Source organism: Mandrillus leucophaeus, unplaced genomic scaffold (assembly GCF_000951045.1).
Source record: "Mandrillus leucophaeus isolate KB7577 unplaced genomic scaffold, Mleu.le_1.0 Scaffold649, whole genome shotgun sequence".
In the NCBI taxonomy this organism is placed as follows: Eukaryota; Metazoa; Chordata; class Mammalia; order Primates; family Cercopithecidae; genus Mandrillus; species Mandrillus leucophaeus.
The window spans coordinates 360,629-380,104 of NW_012107019.1; the positions used below are offsets into that span (position 1 = coordinate 360,629).

Sequence of the window (19,476 nt, forward strand, 5' to 3'; positions counted from 1 at the left end):
CTCACTGCAACCTCCGTCTCCTGGGTTCAAGCAATTCTCCTGCCTCAGCCTCCCAAGTAGCTGGGATTACAGGCATGCGCCACCAAGCCCAGCTAATTTCGTATTTTTAGTAGAGACAGGGTTTCTCCATATTGGTCAGACTGGTCTCGAACTCCAGACCGCAGGTGATCTGCCTGCCTCGGCCTCCCAAAGTGCTGGGATTACAGGTGTGAGCCACTGTGCCTGGCCCTTTTTTGTATTTCAAGTTAATATGACACAGTTGAAGATTTGCCTTCTACATTGATTTGAGTATGTCACCTGGGTCTCCTCAATTGGATTGCCATTGCTTGTTCTGAATTCTGAACACTTACTTGATCTGGAGGAATAAGGAACACAGGAGGGCTAAGCCAGGTTGCTCAGGCAAGAGCAAGAATACACAGAGGTTCCTGGAGGGAGAAGGGACACTAGTTCAGCACTTAGCACTTAGTTGAGATTCACAGTGGGACCTGGATAGTTGAAGATGCAGGTGTCCTACAAAAAAGAAAGTGGATTGGCTCCTTAAATACCAGACAGTGTTCAAAACTATTCCTTCACCTGTTATTGGCCTAAAGTTTGGTGCTTATACACTTGGCACACCTGTGCCTTCTTGAGGTCGCCAGACTCTTCCTTCAGGCTGTGTTGCCCATCTTCGGCTGGCTTGCTGCTTGTGAATACCTTCAAGCAGAAAAATCCAATCCCTCTAGTGCAAGAGTTGATTTGATTCTTGAACTGAACTATACACTTCATTAGGGCAGAGCATATAATCTTTTTGTGTCCTTTGATTCCTTGCTTGTACTATTTTTTTTTTTTTCTGAGATGCAGTCTTGCACTGTCACCCAGCTATAGTGCAGTGGTGTCATCTCAGCTCACTGCAACCTCTGCCTCCCAGGTTCAAGCGATTCTCCTTGCCTCAGCCTCCCAAGTAGCTGGGATTTATAGGCACCCGCCACCAAGCCCGGCTAATTTTTTTGTATTTTAGTAGAGACGGGGTTTTACTATGTTGGCCAGGCTGGTCTTGAACTCCTGACCTCATGATCCACCTGCCTCAGCCACCCAAAGTGCTGGGATTACAGGCGTGAGCCACCGTGCCTGGCCACTTGTACTGTTAATACCTAATTACTATTAGTTAATACATTGATAATTTGGTTTTCTAAACTCTTTTAAAAGTTGTGTTTTGTAACATAGCAAATTTAGAACAGAAAATTTATGCTCTGATTTGTTGGTTGTTATATTTACAATGATGTTTAATTATTGTTTTATTTATATTACATAGGAAATATAATATTTTGTATGAAGCTTCATAGTATTAAGGCAGTTAATGTATACTTACTTTTGATTGTGTACAACTGTAGCTTAACTTGGAGGTTTTTTTTTTTGAGACAGAGTCTTGCTTTGTTACCCAGGCAGGAGTGCAGTGACACGATCTTAGCTCACTGCAACCTCCACCTCCCAGGTTCAAGCAATTCTCCTGCCTTAGCCTCCCAAGTAGCTGGGATTACAGGCGTGTGCCACCACACCTGGCTAAGTTTTGTATTTTTTAGTAGAGATGGGGTTTCACCATGTTGGCCACGCTGGTCTCAAACTCCTGACCTCAAGTGATCCACCCACCTTGGCTTCCCAAAGTGCTGGGATTACAGGCGTGAGCCACCGTGCCCGGCCTTAATCTGGAATTTAAATTAAAACAATTTTAATGGCTAGGAGTTCTTACTAGATATGAATTTGCCTGAAGGTTGTCTGGATGAAGTAAAAAGTATTTTTAAATAAGGTGGTACTGTTAAAATATTTCAAATAGTTGAATCTTTCTGACGATATATGGACTTTAAAACATCAGTATTAATGGATTGTTTGTTTTGTCTTGTCTATTAGGTGCCTGCATTATTGCTTACTGGCGATATGGTTCATGGCTTGGGGCAATCAGTTGTCCAATCTGTAGACAAACGGTAATGTTTTGCGTGCAGAAAGCGTCATTTATGCTATTTTGTACATTTTTATAGTTTTTGTATCTACATTTGGAATTATTCTTTTTAGCAGAACTTCATTTATCCAAATCTTCTTTGATGTTACTCTATTGTTTTTATTACTTTTTTTTTTTTTTTTTGAGAAAAGGTCTTGCAGTGCAGTGGCATGATCGTAGCTTCCTGCAGCCTCGACCTCCTGGGCCCAAGCAGTCCTTCCACCTTAGCTTCCTGAGTAGATGGGACTATAGGCATGTGCCACCATGCCTGGCTAATTTTTTTAATTTTTAGTAAAGATGAAGTCTCCCTGCATTGCCCAGGCTGGTCTCAAACTCCTGAGCTCAAGCAATCCTCCTGCCTCACCCTCCAAGGGTGCTGGGATTACAGGCATGAGCTACCACACCCAGCCCATGATTTTTTTTTAACTGTACCTGGCCCATGATTTTTCTTTTTAAACTGTCATTGAGATACCACTGAAAAAGGGAATCCTATTTGAAATCCTACAGTTGTAGTGAACGACAACTGGTAAATGAATCCTTCCCAAAAATCCCAATAAAGTCTTTGTAGCAGTACCAGCAAAGGAATAACCAAACTACGTAATCAGACTTGAACATATATCCTCTACATACACTTGTTTTGAAAAAAATTTTTTTCCTTTTCAATTTATATTTAATCTGTCTTTTTCCAGTGAGGACCCAGATAGCTTTAAATGGTATATAATGACTTTTTTTTAAATGTTTTGTTCCTTTTAGAGACATGGCCACATTGCATTGTCCAGAACAGCTTAAACCATGACAGTTAGCATCGAAGCCACCTCAGGAGGGAGGCAGTAAGTAAACATGAATGTGAGACTGAAATGTCACTGCAGATGAGACATGCCAAATTCTCTCCATTTCTTTGATAAACTGGAGAAATGAAATACTGAACAATTCTGAGAAACCAACAATCTCAGTTTTTAAGTATGACAACATAGGACAACATATCAGTTATACACTGTTTTTCATAATTTCCTTTATATTTATTTTTCATTTAAAATAAAAAAACAGGCTGGGCGCAGTAGCTCATGCCTGTAATCCCAGCACTTTGGGAGGCCAAGGCAGGAGGATTACTTGAAGCCAGGAGTTCGATACCAGCTTGGGCAACAAAATGAGATTTCATCTCTACAAAAAAATTTTAAAAATAAAATTAGCCAGGTGTGGTGGTATATACCTATAGTCCCAGCTACTTGGGAGGCTGAAGTGGGGGGATTGCTTGAGCTCAGGAGGTTGAGGCTGCAATGAGCTATGATCATGGGACTGCACTCCAGCCTGGACAATAGAACCAGATTATATCACTAAAAAAAAAGTATTCCTCCACTTAACCTGTGGGTGGAATGTTCACACACACACACACACACACATACACACACTGTCTCTCTCTCTCATTTGGCGTTTATTGTAGCTGTCTGTTTCCCCTCAACTGCCCTCTTATTTTGGTGTAAAGAGGGAGGTCCAAGTCATTTTCTTACCATTCTTGCTTCTACATTCCCAAATTCTGCCTCTTTCATATTTTACTTGTGGTCACATGGTCAGGAGGAAAACTGATGTTTCTGTATGCCTCTCTGGCTGATTTGATGTGTGACACAAGGCAATCAACATTGAAGCTTATGGCCGGGCGTGGTGGCTCACACCTGTAATCCTAGCACTTTGGGAGGTTTGAGGCGGGCAGATCATGAGGTCAAGAGATCGAGACCATCCTGGCCAACATAGTGAAACCCAGTCTCTATTAAAAATACAAAAATTAGCTGGGCATGGTGGTGCACACCTGTAGTCCCAGCTACTCGGGAGGCTGAGGCAGAAAAATCACTTGAACCCGGGAGGTGGAGGTTGCAGTGAGCCGAGATCACGCCACTGCATTCCAGCCTGGAGACAGAGCGAGACTCCATCTCAAAAAAAAAAATTAAAAAAAAAAAAAAAAAAAATTGAAGCTTATTTGCCAGTACCACCTCTTGGCATCTTTTGCTCTCAGTCAGCAATATCCAAACCAAGGAGTAGGTCTTACATTACAAAAATAGTTCCAGGCCCTCCCCCTTCTTGGTTCTGCCCATGGCTTTTCATAGGGCATGTGTACAGTAGCCGGTGGTATCCTGTGTACCATCCATAAATTGACTAGAGGCTCAGAAGGTCGAGATAAAGTTGTCTTAATATAATAGCTCTTGGTTCTCTAAGCGAAGAGTAATTCATCCTGGAGGCAAGATAGATGGCAAATGCTTGTTCTACCTCCTGTTTTCAGTAGGCCCCTTCAGTAAATGGTCATGGAAATAGCAATACACAGGCCTTTGACTGGAACACACTCACTGCTTCTCCCCTTGAATATGTGTACACCAACCACAGTCCTACCACTGTTTCCAGGCTTAGCTCAGTATCAGGCTTTCTGACCACCCCAGAAAGAAGAGATCCTCGCTCTCACAGCAGCATTCTTGCACCTGCCCCAGGGCCATGTAAGGCTGTCAGCCAGGTCTGCGTCCCCTTTCATTGTGGGTGTTGTAGTCACCCTGGAGCAGGCTTGTGTCTTCATTTTTTTGGCATACCTAGCACTTAGCAGAGTGCCTGCCCTGCCATAGGTGTTCCATTAATGTGTATTGAAAGAATGCATTTTCATTAACAAATTTGTGAAGGAACCGATGGCTGCACCTGCTGTTCTCACCACCTTCTGTGCTTAGTCACGCCTTCATTTAGCTGTTTGGAAAGCATGTAAGCAGTGGGAAGCCTTGGTTTTACAGCTGAACTGAGGAAGGATAAAACAACAACTAAATGATTTAAAACTAAATCGGCCACCACTCCTTCTTTTATGTCATCATACAATCATTAGTGACCATTTTCTGTAGGGGTGCTACGTCCTAAAGTGTATTTAGTTTTCAAGGTACTGTCATCGTCAGATTACCCCAGTATGGTCCTGGGACATTTGTATATCCTTGTTACCACAACCATGAAGGAAGCATGGTTAAATGTATTATGTTATATAACAATATCAAAAATTTCTTTTTTTTTATTTTAGTAGGAATTGGTGTTTGAGAGCTGGTCCCTGCAATAACATAATCTTTATATTATGGTTGGTAGCATTCAAAGATCTTTCAAATACCAGTAAGAATAACCAATCATTATTTTAATACTGAAAAAAAAAAGTAATTTTTTTGTCTTAAAGTGACAGTTATATATTGTATGTCACTTTCCTCCTGAATGTTTTCTCATCATTCTTGCATCTTCAAATATCTGTCAGCCCAATTAGAGAACTACTGAATTTATCCCTAGTGTGGACAGGAAACTATTAGACCAGTAGTTGGATATGGTGCCTATTTTATCTTATAGGAGTTCAAATTCTATGCTGCACTGGATTTTATTGCAAAGCAGTTACTTACTCCCCTCCTCCAGGTTGCCTTTATTTAAAAATGAGTGAAATATAAATATAGAAGCCTTTACCATTCTATTGAATAATAACACAAAATGAAAAACATAATGATGCAGAAAGTTGAAATAATTCTTTTTTCTGTAATATACAGGTAACCTTACTCCTAACGGTATTTGGTGAAGATGATCAGTCTCAGGATGTTGTGAGATTGCATCAGGATATTAATGATTATAACCGGAGATTCTCAGGGCAACCCAGATCTGTAAGTAATGCTAAAGCATGTTCAAAGTTAGAGGAAGACACATTTCTTCTCTTTTGTAAAGTGAGGTTTACCAACAAGTATTCTTTGACTATGAAAAATCTTGGCCAGGCACAGTGGCTCACGCCTGTAATCCTAGCACTTTGGGAGTCCAAGGCAGGTGGATCATTTGAGCTCAGGAGTTTGAGACCAGCCTGGGCAACATGATGAAACCCCATCTCTATAAAAAATACCAAAAAATTGGCCAAGAGTGTTGGCACATGCCTGTAGTCCCTGCTTCTTGGAAGGCTGAAATGGGAGGATCACCTGAGCCCAGGAGGTCAAGGCTGTAGTGAGCCATGATCGCATTACTGCACTCCCACCTGGGTGGCAGAGTGAGACCCTTTCTCAGAAAACAAGAAAAGAAAAAGAAAAAAAATACATCATTATATGTGTTCGGTCAAGTTTTTACCTTCATTGCTGCCAATCACTATGTTACAGCTTTCCCAAGGACTACAATTTTCTTTCTTAAAAAACAAATAGCATTATAAAAATGTTTATGAAAGAAAAACTAGCAGAAAAGCAATAGAAAAAATTAGAGGGAAATAGAAAAATTATTTACTTCTATGTGATACTAAAACACCGTTTGTTTTTTGAGAAAAGTTACAACTGAAAACTTTCAACAGTTTCACAGTTACGGTTTATTCTATTTGCCCTAGCCCCGTTTGAAATGTTCCCTTAAAAAATTCCAGGTTGGGGCCGGGCATGGTGGCTCACGCCTGTAATCCCAGCACTTTGGGAGGCCGAGATGGGCGGATCACAAGGCAGAAGATAGAGACTATCCTGGCTAACACGGTGAAACCCTGTCTCTACTAAAAATGCAAAAAAATTAGCCGGGTGTGGTGGTGGCTGCTGGTAGTCCCAGCTACTTGGGAGGCTGAGGAAGGAGAATGGCGTGAACCCAGGAAGTGGAGCTTGCAGTGAGCCGAGATTCCGCCACTGCACTCCAGCCTGGGCAACAGAGCGAGACTCCATCTCAAAAAAAAAAAAAAAAAATTCCAGGTTGGCCGAGTGCGGTGGCTCACACCTGTAATCCCAGCACTTTGGGAGGCCAAGGTGGGTAGATCACCTGAGGTCAGCAGTTCGAGACCAGCCTGGCCAACATGGTGAAACCCTCTCTCTACTAAAAATGCAAAAATTAGCTGGGTATGGTGGCTTGCGCCTGTTGTCCTAGCTACTCAGGAGGCTGAGGCAGGAGAATCACTTGAACCCAGGAGGCAGAGGTTGCAGTGAGCTAAGATCGTGCCACTGCACTCCAGCCTGGGCAACAGAGTGAGACTCCATGTCAAAAAAAAAAAAGTTTGGAGGGATATGTTTATATGTCATCTTAGCTATTTAAAAGCAGAACACTGTACATATAACCTTTCTTCCCCTTACCCTAGAAGTATTTGATAAATCAAAACCTAGCACATTTTACTGACTCATTCTTGTTTTATCAAAATTTAACACATTCTTAGAAATGTAAAACCGAATAAGTACTTCAAAAACTAGAATGTACTAAATCCAAATTTATATGGACAGCCCAGACCTCTCCTCTCTGAGCTCCAGACTCTGTAGATCCAACTGCTTCACTTCCATTTCAGCATGGGTGCTCCACAGGCATCTCTAACTTAACATGTGGAGTATTTAGCTGATTCCCTCCTTGACATAGTCTATTCTTTTCTCATTTTTTATTTCCTCCTCTTCTTCATTCCTCTCATCTGATCTATAAGTAATCCTATCTTTTCTTTCTATTTTTGGGGTATCCTATTATTTTTACTGCATCAACATATTCTTGCTGGCAGGGCACAGTGGCTCATGCCTGTAATCTCACCACTTTGGGAGACTGAGGCAGGCAGATCACTTGAGCTCAGGAGTTTGAGACCAGCTTGGGCAGCTCAGCAAGACCTCATCTCTACCAAAAAATACAAAAATTAGTCAGGCATGGTAGTGTGCACCTGTAGTCTCAGCTACTTGGGAGGCTGAGGTAGGAGAATTGCTTAAGCCCGGGAGGCAGAGGATGCAATGAGCCAGGATCACGTCACTGCACTCCAGCCTGGGTGATAGAGTGAGACCTTGTCTCAAAAAGAACAAAAATGTCTTGACTGTGTTATTATTGTTGTTGTTGTTGTTGTTGTTGTTTGAGACAGGGTCTCACTCCTTCCCAGGCTGGAGTGCAGTGGTGCAATCACGTCTCACTGCAGCCTCAACCTTCCAGGCTCAGGCCATCCTACCGCCTCAGCCTCCCAAGTAGCTGGAACCACAGGGGTGCGTCACCACACCTGGCTAATTTTTTGTAGAGACTAGGTTTTGCCATGCTGCCCAGGATGGCCTCGAACTCCTGGGCTCAAGCAATCCACCCCCTCAGCCTCCCAAAGTGCTGGGATTACAGGTGTGAGCCACCGTGCCCAGCCTGTGTCCACTTCTTTCAATCACTGTAGACATTGTACCGGTCCAGCCCTGTCATCTCTGCTCACAGTAACCACAGTGGCCTCCTCACTTCTACTTTTTTCCCTGCCACAGCAGCCTGATAAATATTTTCTGGACATAAATGAGACCATGATGTTCTTGTGTTTGAAAACTTCCATTTTGTTTGTTTGTTTTGAGGCTTGAGTGTGGTGGCGCAATCTTGGGTCGCTTGCAACCTTTGCCTCCTGGGCTCAAGCCATCTTCCCACCTCAGCCTCCCAAGTAGATGGGACTACAGGTGCATGCCACCACAACCCAGCTAATTTTTATATTTTTTGTAGAGATGGGGTTTCCCCGTGTTGGCCAGGTTGGTCTTCAACTCCTGGGCTCAAGTGGTCCTCCCGCCTTGGCCTCCCAAAGTGGTGGGATTACAGGCATGAGCCACCACTTGTGGCCCAATGTCTTTGAATGTTCCAACTCCTTACTGTGGCTTACAAGGTGCCACAGAATCTGGTCCTTCCTCCCTTTCCAAATTTCTGTTAACCGCCTCAATCACCACCCTGCAGCCACCCTGCTGTATGCTCTCAGCACACACACAAACTCCTTCCACCTTAAGGCTGTCACACCTGACACTTCCTCTGCATGAAATGCTTGTCCTTCTGCTCTCATGGTGATTTCCCAGTCTTTAGATGACAACTACCTTTTTTTTTTTTTTTTATACTTTAAGTTCTATGATACATGTGCATAACGTGCAGGTTTGTTACATATGTATACTTGTGCCATGTTGGTGTGCTGCACCCATCAACTCGTCCTTTACATCAGGTATAACTCCCAAGTAGACCCTTCTTGGAGAAGCTTTCCCTGCTCTGTGGCTGCCCTCTGTACCTTTCCTTCATGGCGTTTATCATAGACAACACTCAATTCTTGTTCGTTATCTTTCTCTCAGTAAACTAAAAGCTTCATAAGGGTAAGGTCCGTTTTTATTTATTTACCATTGCCAAGTTTATTTATTCACCAGTGCCAAATTCAGTGCCTTAATGTGTGTTGAATAAATGAATGAATTACTGTTAAGGTAAGAATTGATACTGCTGCTCCCAGCCGAATATATTAAGCTATGCAGATGCTTCAGTGTTATACAGACATGTGCTCATGCTCCATTGTTCCTTGTTCTGTGAGGTCGTGTACATTTCAGGGCATAGAGTTTCAACTGTTATGAATGATAATGGGTAGATTTACCCATTTTTCATTAAGCAGTAAAAAAAACTTAATCTAATCATGTTGTCCTCCATAATTATTTGGGAGCCTCTTCTGCAATTTTGATCCAGCAATTTTTTTTTTACATATCCTCTGATGACATCAATAGGATGGTTCTTTAAAAATGCAACCTGTTTCAAATTTAAGAGCTACCACTGAACTTTAAAAAGTCATTTAACATTTTTCTTTTCATTTCTTTTCTTTTTGAGAGAGTCTCACTCTGTTGCCCAGGCCAGAATGCAATGGCGTGATCTCAGCTCACTGCAACCTCTGCCTCCTGGGTTCAAACAATTCTCATATTTCAGCCACCTGACTAGCTGGGATTACAGGTGTGTGCCACCATGCCCAGCTAATTTTTGTATGTTAGTAGAGATGGGTTTTTGCCCTGTTTGCCAGGCTGATCTCAAAACTCTTGGCTTCAAGCAGTCTGCTAGCCTTGGCCTCCCAAAGTGCTGGGATTACCAGTGTGAGCCACTGCATCCGGCCTTTAAAATTTTTCCTTCATATTTTTAAAATGTGAAGCATACTATTACTCAATTATTATTTTTTGTGTCAGATATTTAATGAGTAAGAAAGCCTGGTATGTGATGAAATTGTAACAGAATAAAGGCATTTAGCTCTTTAATATTCTGCCTCCTTCAAAGTTGGAGTAAGTTTATGCAGAAACATTTCTTACTAAACCATTTCATATTTCTTGTCAAATTATTAAAGATTTTGTATAAATGATGATACTATATTACAAGTGAACAAAATAGCTCTGAAAAAGGACAGAAAGGTATTCAAAAGACATGCTGGCTGTTTGTTAGAGTATCTAAAGTCATTTACTATAAACTTTGTGAAAGTGGTAAGGCTGTTTTGCTTTAGATATTAGTTCTTCCACAGAACATAGGAAGTGATTATGAAACAACCATTCTTGTACTTTGGTGATCATTGTTCCAAAAGGAGTCACAAGATGGTTTTCTCTTGGTCTGGGGGTTTAAAAAACTATTTTCTCCTCACTTGCTCAATTCTTTGTGTTTTTGTCTCTGTCTCCCTCTTAACTTATTTGGCACTTGTTACATAAAACGCCTATCTAGAGTTTGGGTGTATGACTGTTAACACAGAATGTTAAACATAGCAGAGGAATGACCAGAGGAAGTGATTCACTGGAAGGAATCAGTTTCACTGCTATTCTTAAACTATTTAAACCTTCAAAGTTCCTATGTCTTTAATATATAATCACTTCTATATTGTCTGGCAAGTTATAAAGGTCTTTCATACACAGTATCTCTTTTAGTTATTTTTTTCTTTTGAATTTTCGTTCTTAACTGAGTCCTTGCACATACTCAGTTAGTTGTTGAATTATCTCTAGTAGGTTAAGCAACTGTTCCTAAGATCACCTGGCTAATAAGTGATTGATTTTGAATTCAAACCCAGATCTGTGTGACTTTAAAGCTGAGACTTACGCTCAAGTCTCAGACTCTAATCCTGTGCACTAGGTTCTTTGGTTTATTTTACTAACAAATCAGATGTTACTTGAGTTTTGCATTACTTTATCCCATATTTTAAGCTTGATGACACTTTAGTTGCTTTTCAGTTATCTGCAATAAGATCTATTCTGTAAGAACTAGTATTCAAAGAGCTATTTTTAAATACAACGCATAATTAGAAAATATGTTCAATCAATGTGTAACTCATTAATTCATCTTAACTAATCTTAACAATGTTTACACATAGTAAGAAAATTACATTATTTTGAAACCTGACACATTAGATGCTAAATCATAATATTTGTTTTTCCCTCTACCAGATTATGGAGAGAATTATGGATCTACCCACTTTACTGAGACATGCATTCAGGGAAATGTTTTCAGTCGGGGGCCTTTTCTGGATGTTTCGCATCAGAATAATACTTTGTTTAATGGGAGCTTTTTTCTATCTTATATCTCCTCTAGATTTTGTACCTGAAGCCTTGTTTGGAATCCTAGGCTTTCTAGATGATTTCTTTGTCATCTTTTTATTGCTTATCTACATCTCTATTATGTATCGAGAAGTGATAACCCAAAGGCTAACCAGATGAAAAAAAAAAAAAAACTGAGTTTACTAGGATATCTGAGCTAACGTAGAACATCAAACAGAAGGACCCATGGCAGTATAAAGCAATGAAGTAATGGAGTATTATCTCACAAATATAAAACCACTATAAGACAAACATTTGATTATCATTTGACAAATGCCTAGGAATATATAACTGGAATTTTCACATGTTGCAAGTTCTAATACTAAGTTTAGAATTATAATGATCTACAATTGTATCTTGATTCTATGTTGTCTGGAAAAAATAAGGAATTATATAAAAAGGGATGCTTTTATATATTTTTCTTTTCCCCAGAATTACTTAGATTAATTGGATGTATAGTAAAATATTGTTAAATGTCAGTTTATCCACCTTATCCTTCTCAGTGGGTACCTATATGATAATATATAGCTGTGAAACTCATCTAAATATTTTTGTTACAATAAAGTATTATATACTATTGGGGAAAATTCAGTATTTCTTTTAGTGCTAGCTAAGTTTTGTGCATTTGGAGCAGTTCTGCTTTTTCATTCTGGTATAATTATTTGTTATCAGCTGAAACTGAAAGAAGAAACTTGAACTTCATACTTCAATATCATATTTTAGTTTACAGAACATATTTTAATCAATAGAAGAATTAAGATGAAAAACATGGCCAGGCGGGGTGTTTCACACCTGTAATCCCAGCAGTTTGGGAGGCCGAGGCAGGTGGATCATGAGGTCAGGAGATTGAGACCATCCTGGCTAACACAGTGAAACCCCGTCTCTACTAAAAACACAAAAAATTAGCAGGGCGTGGTGGCCAGCGCCTGTAGTCCCAGCTACTCAGGAGGCTGAGGCAGAAGAATGGCGTGAACCTGGGAGGCGGAGCTTGCAGTGAGCCGAGATTGCAGCACTGCACTCCAGCTTGGGCGACAGGGTTAGTCTCCATCTTAAAAAAAAAAAAAAAAGATGAAAAACATTTATCTCCAGTCAGCACACTTGATGTTCACAGTTAGACATTTAAACGAGCTCATCCTTTCATAGTAGATATAAAAGTAATTTGTAAAGGGAAGATTGTTTTAGGAACCTGGGTGATGCTGCAAACAGAGTAGCCTGATGCATTTCTGAGGAAGGTGGATGGGATCTTCGTGTCTTTGAGCATCAAGCCCATAGGAAGGTACTGGGAACAGTATCTACATTTGACAAAAGAAATTACTGGTTAGCTATAGCAACAGATTGGACAAACTTGGTTAGTTTTCTGTTGTCAGAAATTTTTATAGTATTGTCTCAGGAAGGCAGCACACAGCTCAGATTCATGTCTTGAGCCAAACAAGTGAATATATCTGAGAAGACTCAATACCACATGGTATTGGGAGATGTTACTCACTTTGGCTGGTGTTGGTCATTACTGAATGTGTAACAGCAGGATGTGACGGGATGCCCAGGAGTCAGTGTTAGCATTGTCATCTGAGATCACTGCTATTAATATCATCCATTAATTTATTAGTGAGCTTCAGTATATGCAGACTGGGAGATAAGAAGAAAATCTGTCACATTCTGTCTAGTTAATCAGATCAGCTACCAATTAATGAGATTCTGAATTAAATATCAGTATGTGTTTTTCTAATTTGGACCTAGGACAGAGCTGTTGCTTGTCATAGAGAAAGACAATAATGCTTAAACATAGCACATTATAATTAACGCAGTTACTCACATACTTTTCATTTTATCCTTTGGACAATTTTGTGAGGAACGCTGGGCACCAACTTCCCTTTCATAGATAAAATCCCTATGCTATTGATGAAAGTGTTTTTGAATGAAGTCATACAACAAATAACTGATCAAAGTGGCATTAAACCAAAATCTTTTAGTAGGACTCCTGCATAGAATGTTTAGATAGACGTGGAAGTTGTTAAGAGGAACGGCAAGAAAGAAACTGGTTCTTTGGAAGTCTTTCATGCTACATTATACCTCCATCAGAGTAAGACAGCTTAGGCACTCCTAAGAGGAAAGGTCTGTGGAGATGACACCTGAAGATTGCATGAATCCAAATTCTACACTTCCAAATCAAATAGGTAAAAGGGTAGTATACATCACAGAAAATGCTTGCTGTCACCAACTTGAAAAGCAAATGAGTAGGAGTTTGTCACACTGCCACGTACCAGACTGAAAATGCATTTCCTACCAGTTATACATTTGGTGTGGGGGAATGGTGATGTCATTTTTTGACAGCATTTTATTTGTGTGCATGCGTTCTGCTCCAAGTGTCACAATTCTGGTTACAATAATTATAATATTTGGAGTTACTACTAAGACTTTCCTGAAAGAGGTGTACTGTACCAAATTTTGTAACGTAAAAAAAAATACTAAATGATCTTAAAGCTTACTAAATTGTGAAAAGGATACGTGCTAACATCTCAGAACTTTAGGCCTGCTTATTGTCATCTTTACCGATCTCTGATCATAAATGCAGAAGGGATCTGAGAGTTTTTAAAGCAAGTAGAGTCAATCAGTGTTTTGAACATTATAGTAATACTTCTGTGATTCAGAGTTAGATCATATAAATCAAAGTAACAATTTGGATTTTTTTTAAACAACAGTATCATAACTGTCATAAAACAGATGGTCCAACCCCAGGAGCAGACAATAACTTGGGCAGCTCTGTGGGGAATAAGATGGGGAAAACAACTTTTCTAACTGCCCACTAGAATAGTGGTTTCAACTACTACAATTCTCAGTGTTTGAGAGGTACAAGGGAAGAAAGGACTGTGTGGATCCCTTGTGGCTATGCAGATACCTACCTCACAGAGTTGTTGTAGAAGACTGGTGGTTTGGTTCAAACCTTGTGATTAAAGAGTTTGTCAAGCATTTTATTCTTTTGAATAAAAGCAACATATATAAAAAATTTTAAAGATGTTATTTTTCTGTTTCTTTAACATTTGTTTGCTTTCAGAACTCCTGAAAGAGCATTCAGTATAATGGGTGCAATGGCTTTCGTTATCACTAATGGACATCCAATATCTCATCACATTTCTAATTAATTTTGTTAGGTTTTTTATTTTGTTTGTTTGTTTGTTTGTTTGGTCAGAGACAGGACCTCACTGTGTTGCCCAGGCTGGAGTGCAGTGGCACAATCATAGCTCACTGCAGCCTCGAATTCCTGGGCTCAAGTGATCTTCCTGTCTCAGCATCCCAAGTAGCTGGGACTATAAGCGTGTGCCACCCTACCTGGCTAATTGAAAAAAAAAAAAAAAAGTTTGTAGATACATGGTCTGACTCTGTTTCCCAGGCTGATCTCAAACTCCTGGGCTCAGCCCTCCAAAGTGCTGGGATTACAGGTGTGAACCACCATGCCCAACGCTGAAAATTATTTTTCTATTAAGCAAATAAATTAATTTGCAGACCACAGTGAAAATTTAGTCACAGGGATATTTTACAAAGAAAAATTCAACATTCAGTTCAATGCAACAAATTCTGTTTTAAATTGTATGTAATTTGGCTGGGCGCAGTGGCTCACACCTGTAATCCCAGCACTTTGGGAGGCCAAGGTGGGAGGGTCACAAGGTTGGGAGTTTGAGACCAGCCTGGCCAACATAGTGAAACCCCATCTCTACTAAAATACAAAAATTAGCCAGGTGTGGTGGCATGCGCCTGTAGTCCCAACTACTTGGGAGGCTGAGATGGGAGAATCACTTGAACCTGGAAGGCAGAGGTTGCAGTGAGCTGAGATCACGCCATTGGACTCCAGCCTGGGTGACAGAGTGAGACTCCGTCTCAAAAATAAATAAAAAAAAAAATGAATAAATAAATTATATGTAATTCACCATACCAATGATAAGTTTACCATTTTGAAATAAGGAAATATAAGGATTATATTCAACAGGTAATAAAAGTATATATTTCATTTCCAAGTTATGGATCACTGGAAGACAGGAAACAAGAAAAGGGAACAAGGAAGAGAACTTGGCTGAGGGACGCTACACTGACCAGTTTCATTCTAGATGGATTAATGATCACAGACACCAATAGGGCACCCTGCTGGCAGGCGATCCTTGGGTGCTGTTTGAGTGGCTTGTGCCCCCAGCTTCTCTGAACTATAAGTCTTATACGTTCATTCTCTTCTGACATTCCTGCACCTCCCAGGTGACAACCTAGTTTTCCTAAATCACTTCTCCCCCACCAAGGCCTTTACTTCGCTGACGGAAATAGTTCCCTTTTTATTAAAGGTCGTTTGCATCTCAGTAAAAGGAACCACCATCCATCCATTAGCTCAAGCCAGGCCAGCATGGTGGCTCACACCTATCATCTCAGCACTTTGGGAGGCCAAGGCAGGAGGATCACTTGAGTCCAGGAGTTTGAGACCAGCCTGGGCAACATAGTGAGACCCCGTCTCTACAAATAAAATTAGCCAGATGTGGTGGTGCATGCCTGTGGTCCTAGCTACTCCAGAGGCTGAAATGGGAGGATCACTTGGGCCCAGAAGTGAAGGCTGCATGAGCCTTGTGGCTTGCCCCACTGCAGTCCAGCCTGGGCGACAGGAGATCCCATCTCAGAACAAAACGCTAAAGCCAGAAATGCAAGCTTAAGTCTGTGTTAATATCTGAATCACTCTCTTATTTTCTCTTTTTTTTTTTTTTTTTTTGAGACGGAGTCTCACTGTCACCCAGGCTGGAATGCAATGGCACAATCTCGGCTCACTGCAACCTCCGCCTCTTGGGCTCAAGCAATTCTCCTGCCTCAGTCTCCTGAGTAGCAGGGACTACAGGTACCCACCACCACACCCAACTAATTTTTGTATTTTTAGTAGAGACGGGGTTTCACCATGTTGGCCAGGCTAGTCTTGAACTCCTGACCTCTGGTAATCCGCCAGTCCCGGCCTCCCAAATTGCTGAGATTACAGGCTGAGCCACGGCACCCGGCCTCCTCTCTTACTCTTATAACCATCTGTCAACAAGCCCTGGCATTTCTACCATTGACATGTTGATTCCCATCACTCTATACCCTCTGCCACCACCACAGTCCAAGGAGAGTTCTGTGTGTCCAGGAGCGCAGTGGGGGCTGTGGTGGTAGAGCCCAGGGAGCTGGGAGGGGAACATGAAGTGAGGCTGAAGAAGCAGGAAGACTGTTGATTTGGATTTAAGTGCAGTGGGAAGACATGATCTAACAAACATTTTTAAAAGGTCATCTGACTACCGTGTGTAGGGTTCATCAGAGGAGAGCAGCCGTGCAAGTGAGCAGACCCATTAAGAGGCTGTTGTGTGCCTGGACACACAGAACTCTCCTGCCTGTACAGTCAGACGCAGGTCAGGGCCTCAGCATATACCCCATGACTGAATGCTCCCTTCAGCCTCACCACTTTTATTCTTCACATTACTAGACTGTGTTTCCATCCTTTGGTTCTCAGGTTAAATGTTCCCTCCTCACCCAGACTATCCAATCACTCCAACAAAGGCGGCAGTGACCCTCCCCTCCCCTTACCCCGGGGCACTCTGAGGCATTCAGACATCTCAGCACAGCATCATTGTATTGACATTTTAATTGTCTGTCTGCCTCTCACTAGAATACAAGTTCTATGAAAATGTTATGACAATGTTAGTTTTGCCCACCTGGATATTCGCAGATGTACCATCACGCCTGCCACCACAGTAGTGCTCAACACCTAAAGATTAATAAATAAAGCAAGGGAAAGACAGGAAAGGGCAGAAGACAAGGAAAGATCACTTCTTACTCTGTCGTGGCTGCCGCCCAGGTCTAAGCCACCCTCATTTCTCACCTAAAGGATCACAGCGACCTTCCGGGCAGTCTCCCAGGCCCCAGGTGCCTGGCTACCTACATGCAACGCAGCCCAATGATCATCTCAGGTGTGACTGCTGGAAAGCCTGCTCTCCCTTTCTCACAGAGTAAAGGTAAAGTCCTCACGCCAGCCTGCAAGGCCCCACATGACTTTGGTCGCTCATTTCTCTCTAACTTCATCTCACATTTGTCCCCACAGCTCACTCTGCTCCAGCCACCCAGTCCTCCTTGCTGTCCTTTGAGCAGGCCAAGGACGCCCAGCCTCAGGAGCTCTGCCCTGGGCAGTCCCTCTGACTGCCGGGCTCCCCCGCCCGGGGCATCCTTACAGTCAACTCTCACCAACTCCAGATCTTTGCACAATAGCCATTTCCTCTGTTAGGCCTGTCCTGTCCACCATAAGGCAACCTGCAACTCCCTCAGCCCACAGAGCACCTCTCACCGGCTAACATACTCTGTGGTCACATGTTTGCTATCTGCCTCCCTAATCCCACAAGAATATTAGCTCTCTGAGGGTAGAAATCGCCTTCACTAATGTATCCCAAGCCCCCAGAACTATGCATGCAGCATAGTCAGTAACTATTTGTTGAATCAATTAATGAGAAAACAATTTCAGGGAACTATAAGTTGAAATACACTTTTTCAGTTCACAATGTTATCCATTCTGACATTTATCAGACACATGCACAGAGGACCTCAGAGATATGCCCAGCGGCCTCAATACCCATGGTAATGCTAATAAACTACTATTCTGGTATTTTGATACCGGCAGACCTCATTTTATTGTACTTTGCTTTATTGATTTTTGCAGATATTGTACTTTTTACAAATTGAATGTTTGTGGCATCACTGCTTCCAGCAAGTACGTTGGCACCATTTTTCCAGCAGCACGTACTCAAGTCATGTCTCTTTGTCACATTTTGGTAATTCTTGCAATATTGCAAACTTTCTCATTATTATTATAGCTGTTACAGTGATCCGTGATCAGTGATCTTTGATGTTACTACTGATCTTTGTTTTGGAGTGATACAAACTGCACCCACTTATGGTGAGCTTAATTGATACAAGGTGTATGTGCTCTCACTGACTGGCTATCCCCTAGACTCACTCTCCTTGGGCCTCCCTATTCCCTGAGACACAACAACATTGAAATTAGGCCAATTAATAACCTTACCAATGCCCACTAAGTCCTTGCTAAGATTCTTACTTTCAATCATAAGGTAGAAATGATCAAGCGTGGTGAGGAAGGCATGTTGAAAGCCATGACATGCTGAAAGCCAGGCCTCTTGTGCCAAACAGCCAAGTTGTGAATGTAAAGGAAATTTTTTTTTTTTTTTTTTTAAGACAGAGTCTCGCTCTGTCGCCCAGGCTGGAGTGCAGTGGCACTATCTTGGCTCACTGCAACCTCCACCTCCCGGGTTCATGCCATTCTCCTGCCTCAGCCTCCCGAGTAGCTGGGACTACAGGAGCTCGCCATCATGCCCGGCTAATTTTTGGGTTGGTTTTTTTTTTTTTTGTATTTTTAGTAGAGACGGGGTTTCACTGTGTTAGCCAGGATGGTCTCCGTCTCCTGATCTTGTGATCTGCCCACCTCAGCTTCCCAAAGTGCTGGGGTTATAGGTGTGAGCCACGGCACCTGGCGTAAAGGAAAAATTCTTGAGGGAAATTAGAAATGCTAGTCCAGTGAACACACGAATGATAAAAAAGCTAAGCAGCCTTAATGCTGATATGGAGAAAGTTTAAATGGGCCGGGTGCCATGGTTCACACCTGTAATCCCAATACTTTGGGAAGCCAAAGTGGAAGGATCACTTGAGGTCAGGAGTTCGAGACCAGCCTGGCCAACATGGTGAAACCCAGTCTCTATTGAAAATATAAAAATTAGCTGGGTGTGGTGGTGCGCACCTATAATCCCAGCTACATGGGTGGCTAAGGCAGGAGAATCACTTTAACCTGGGAGGTGGGGGTTGCAGTGAGCAGAGATTATGCCACTGCACTCCAGTCTGGGCTACAGAGCGAGACTTGGTCTCAAAAAGAAAAAAGTTTAAATGGTCTTCCCGTAAACCAAATCCCTAACCACCGCCCCCCCCCCACAAACTCTGTTCAATTTTGCAAAGGCTGAGAGAGGTGAGGAAACTGCAGAACAAAATTGGAAGCTAGCAGAGGTCGGTTCAGGAGGTTTAAGGCAAGAAGCCATCTCCATAACATAAAAGTGCAAAGTGAAGCAGCAAGTGCTGATGGAGAAGCTGCAGCGAGTTTTCCAGAAGATCCAGCTCAGATAATTAATGAAGGTGGCTACACTAACAGCAGATTTTCAATGTAGATAGAATGGCTTCTATTGGAAGAAGATG

At 41.8% G+C, this 19,476-nt stretch overlaps 1 protein-coding gene across 2 annotated transcripts in view; it reads left to right on the forward strand.

Moving 5' to 3' along the window:
* RNF170 (ring finger protein 170) overlaps positions 1-14,244 on the forward strand; it is a 45,477-nt gene extending 31,233 nt beyond the window's left edge. For both annotated transcript variants that reach the window (XM_012001038.1, XM_012001037.1), the window contains 3 exons: positions 1,885-1,958; positions 5,512-5,622; positions 11,089-14,244. In XM_012001038.1, coding sequence (XP_011856428.1) covers positions 1,885-1,958; positions 5,512-5,622; positions 11,089-11,358 — 455 coding nt within the window. In that variant the 3' untranslated portion in view covers positions 11,359-14,244. The remainder of the gene's footprint in view (positions 1-1,884; positions 1,959-5,511; positions 5,623-11,088) is intronic.
* The last annotated feature ends 5,232 nt before the right edge of the window (positions 14,245-19,476 follow it).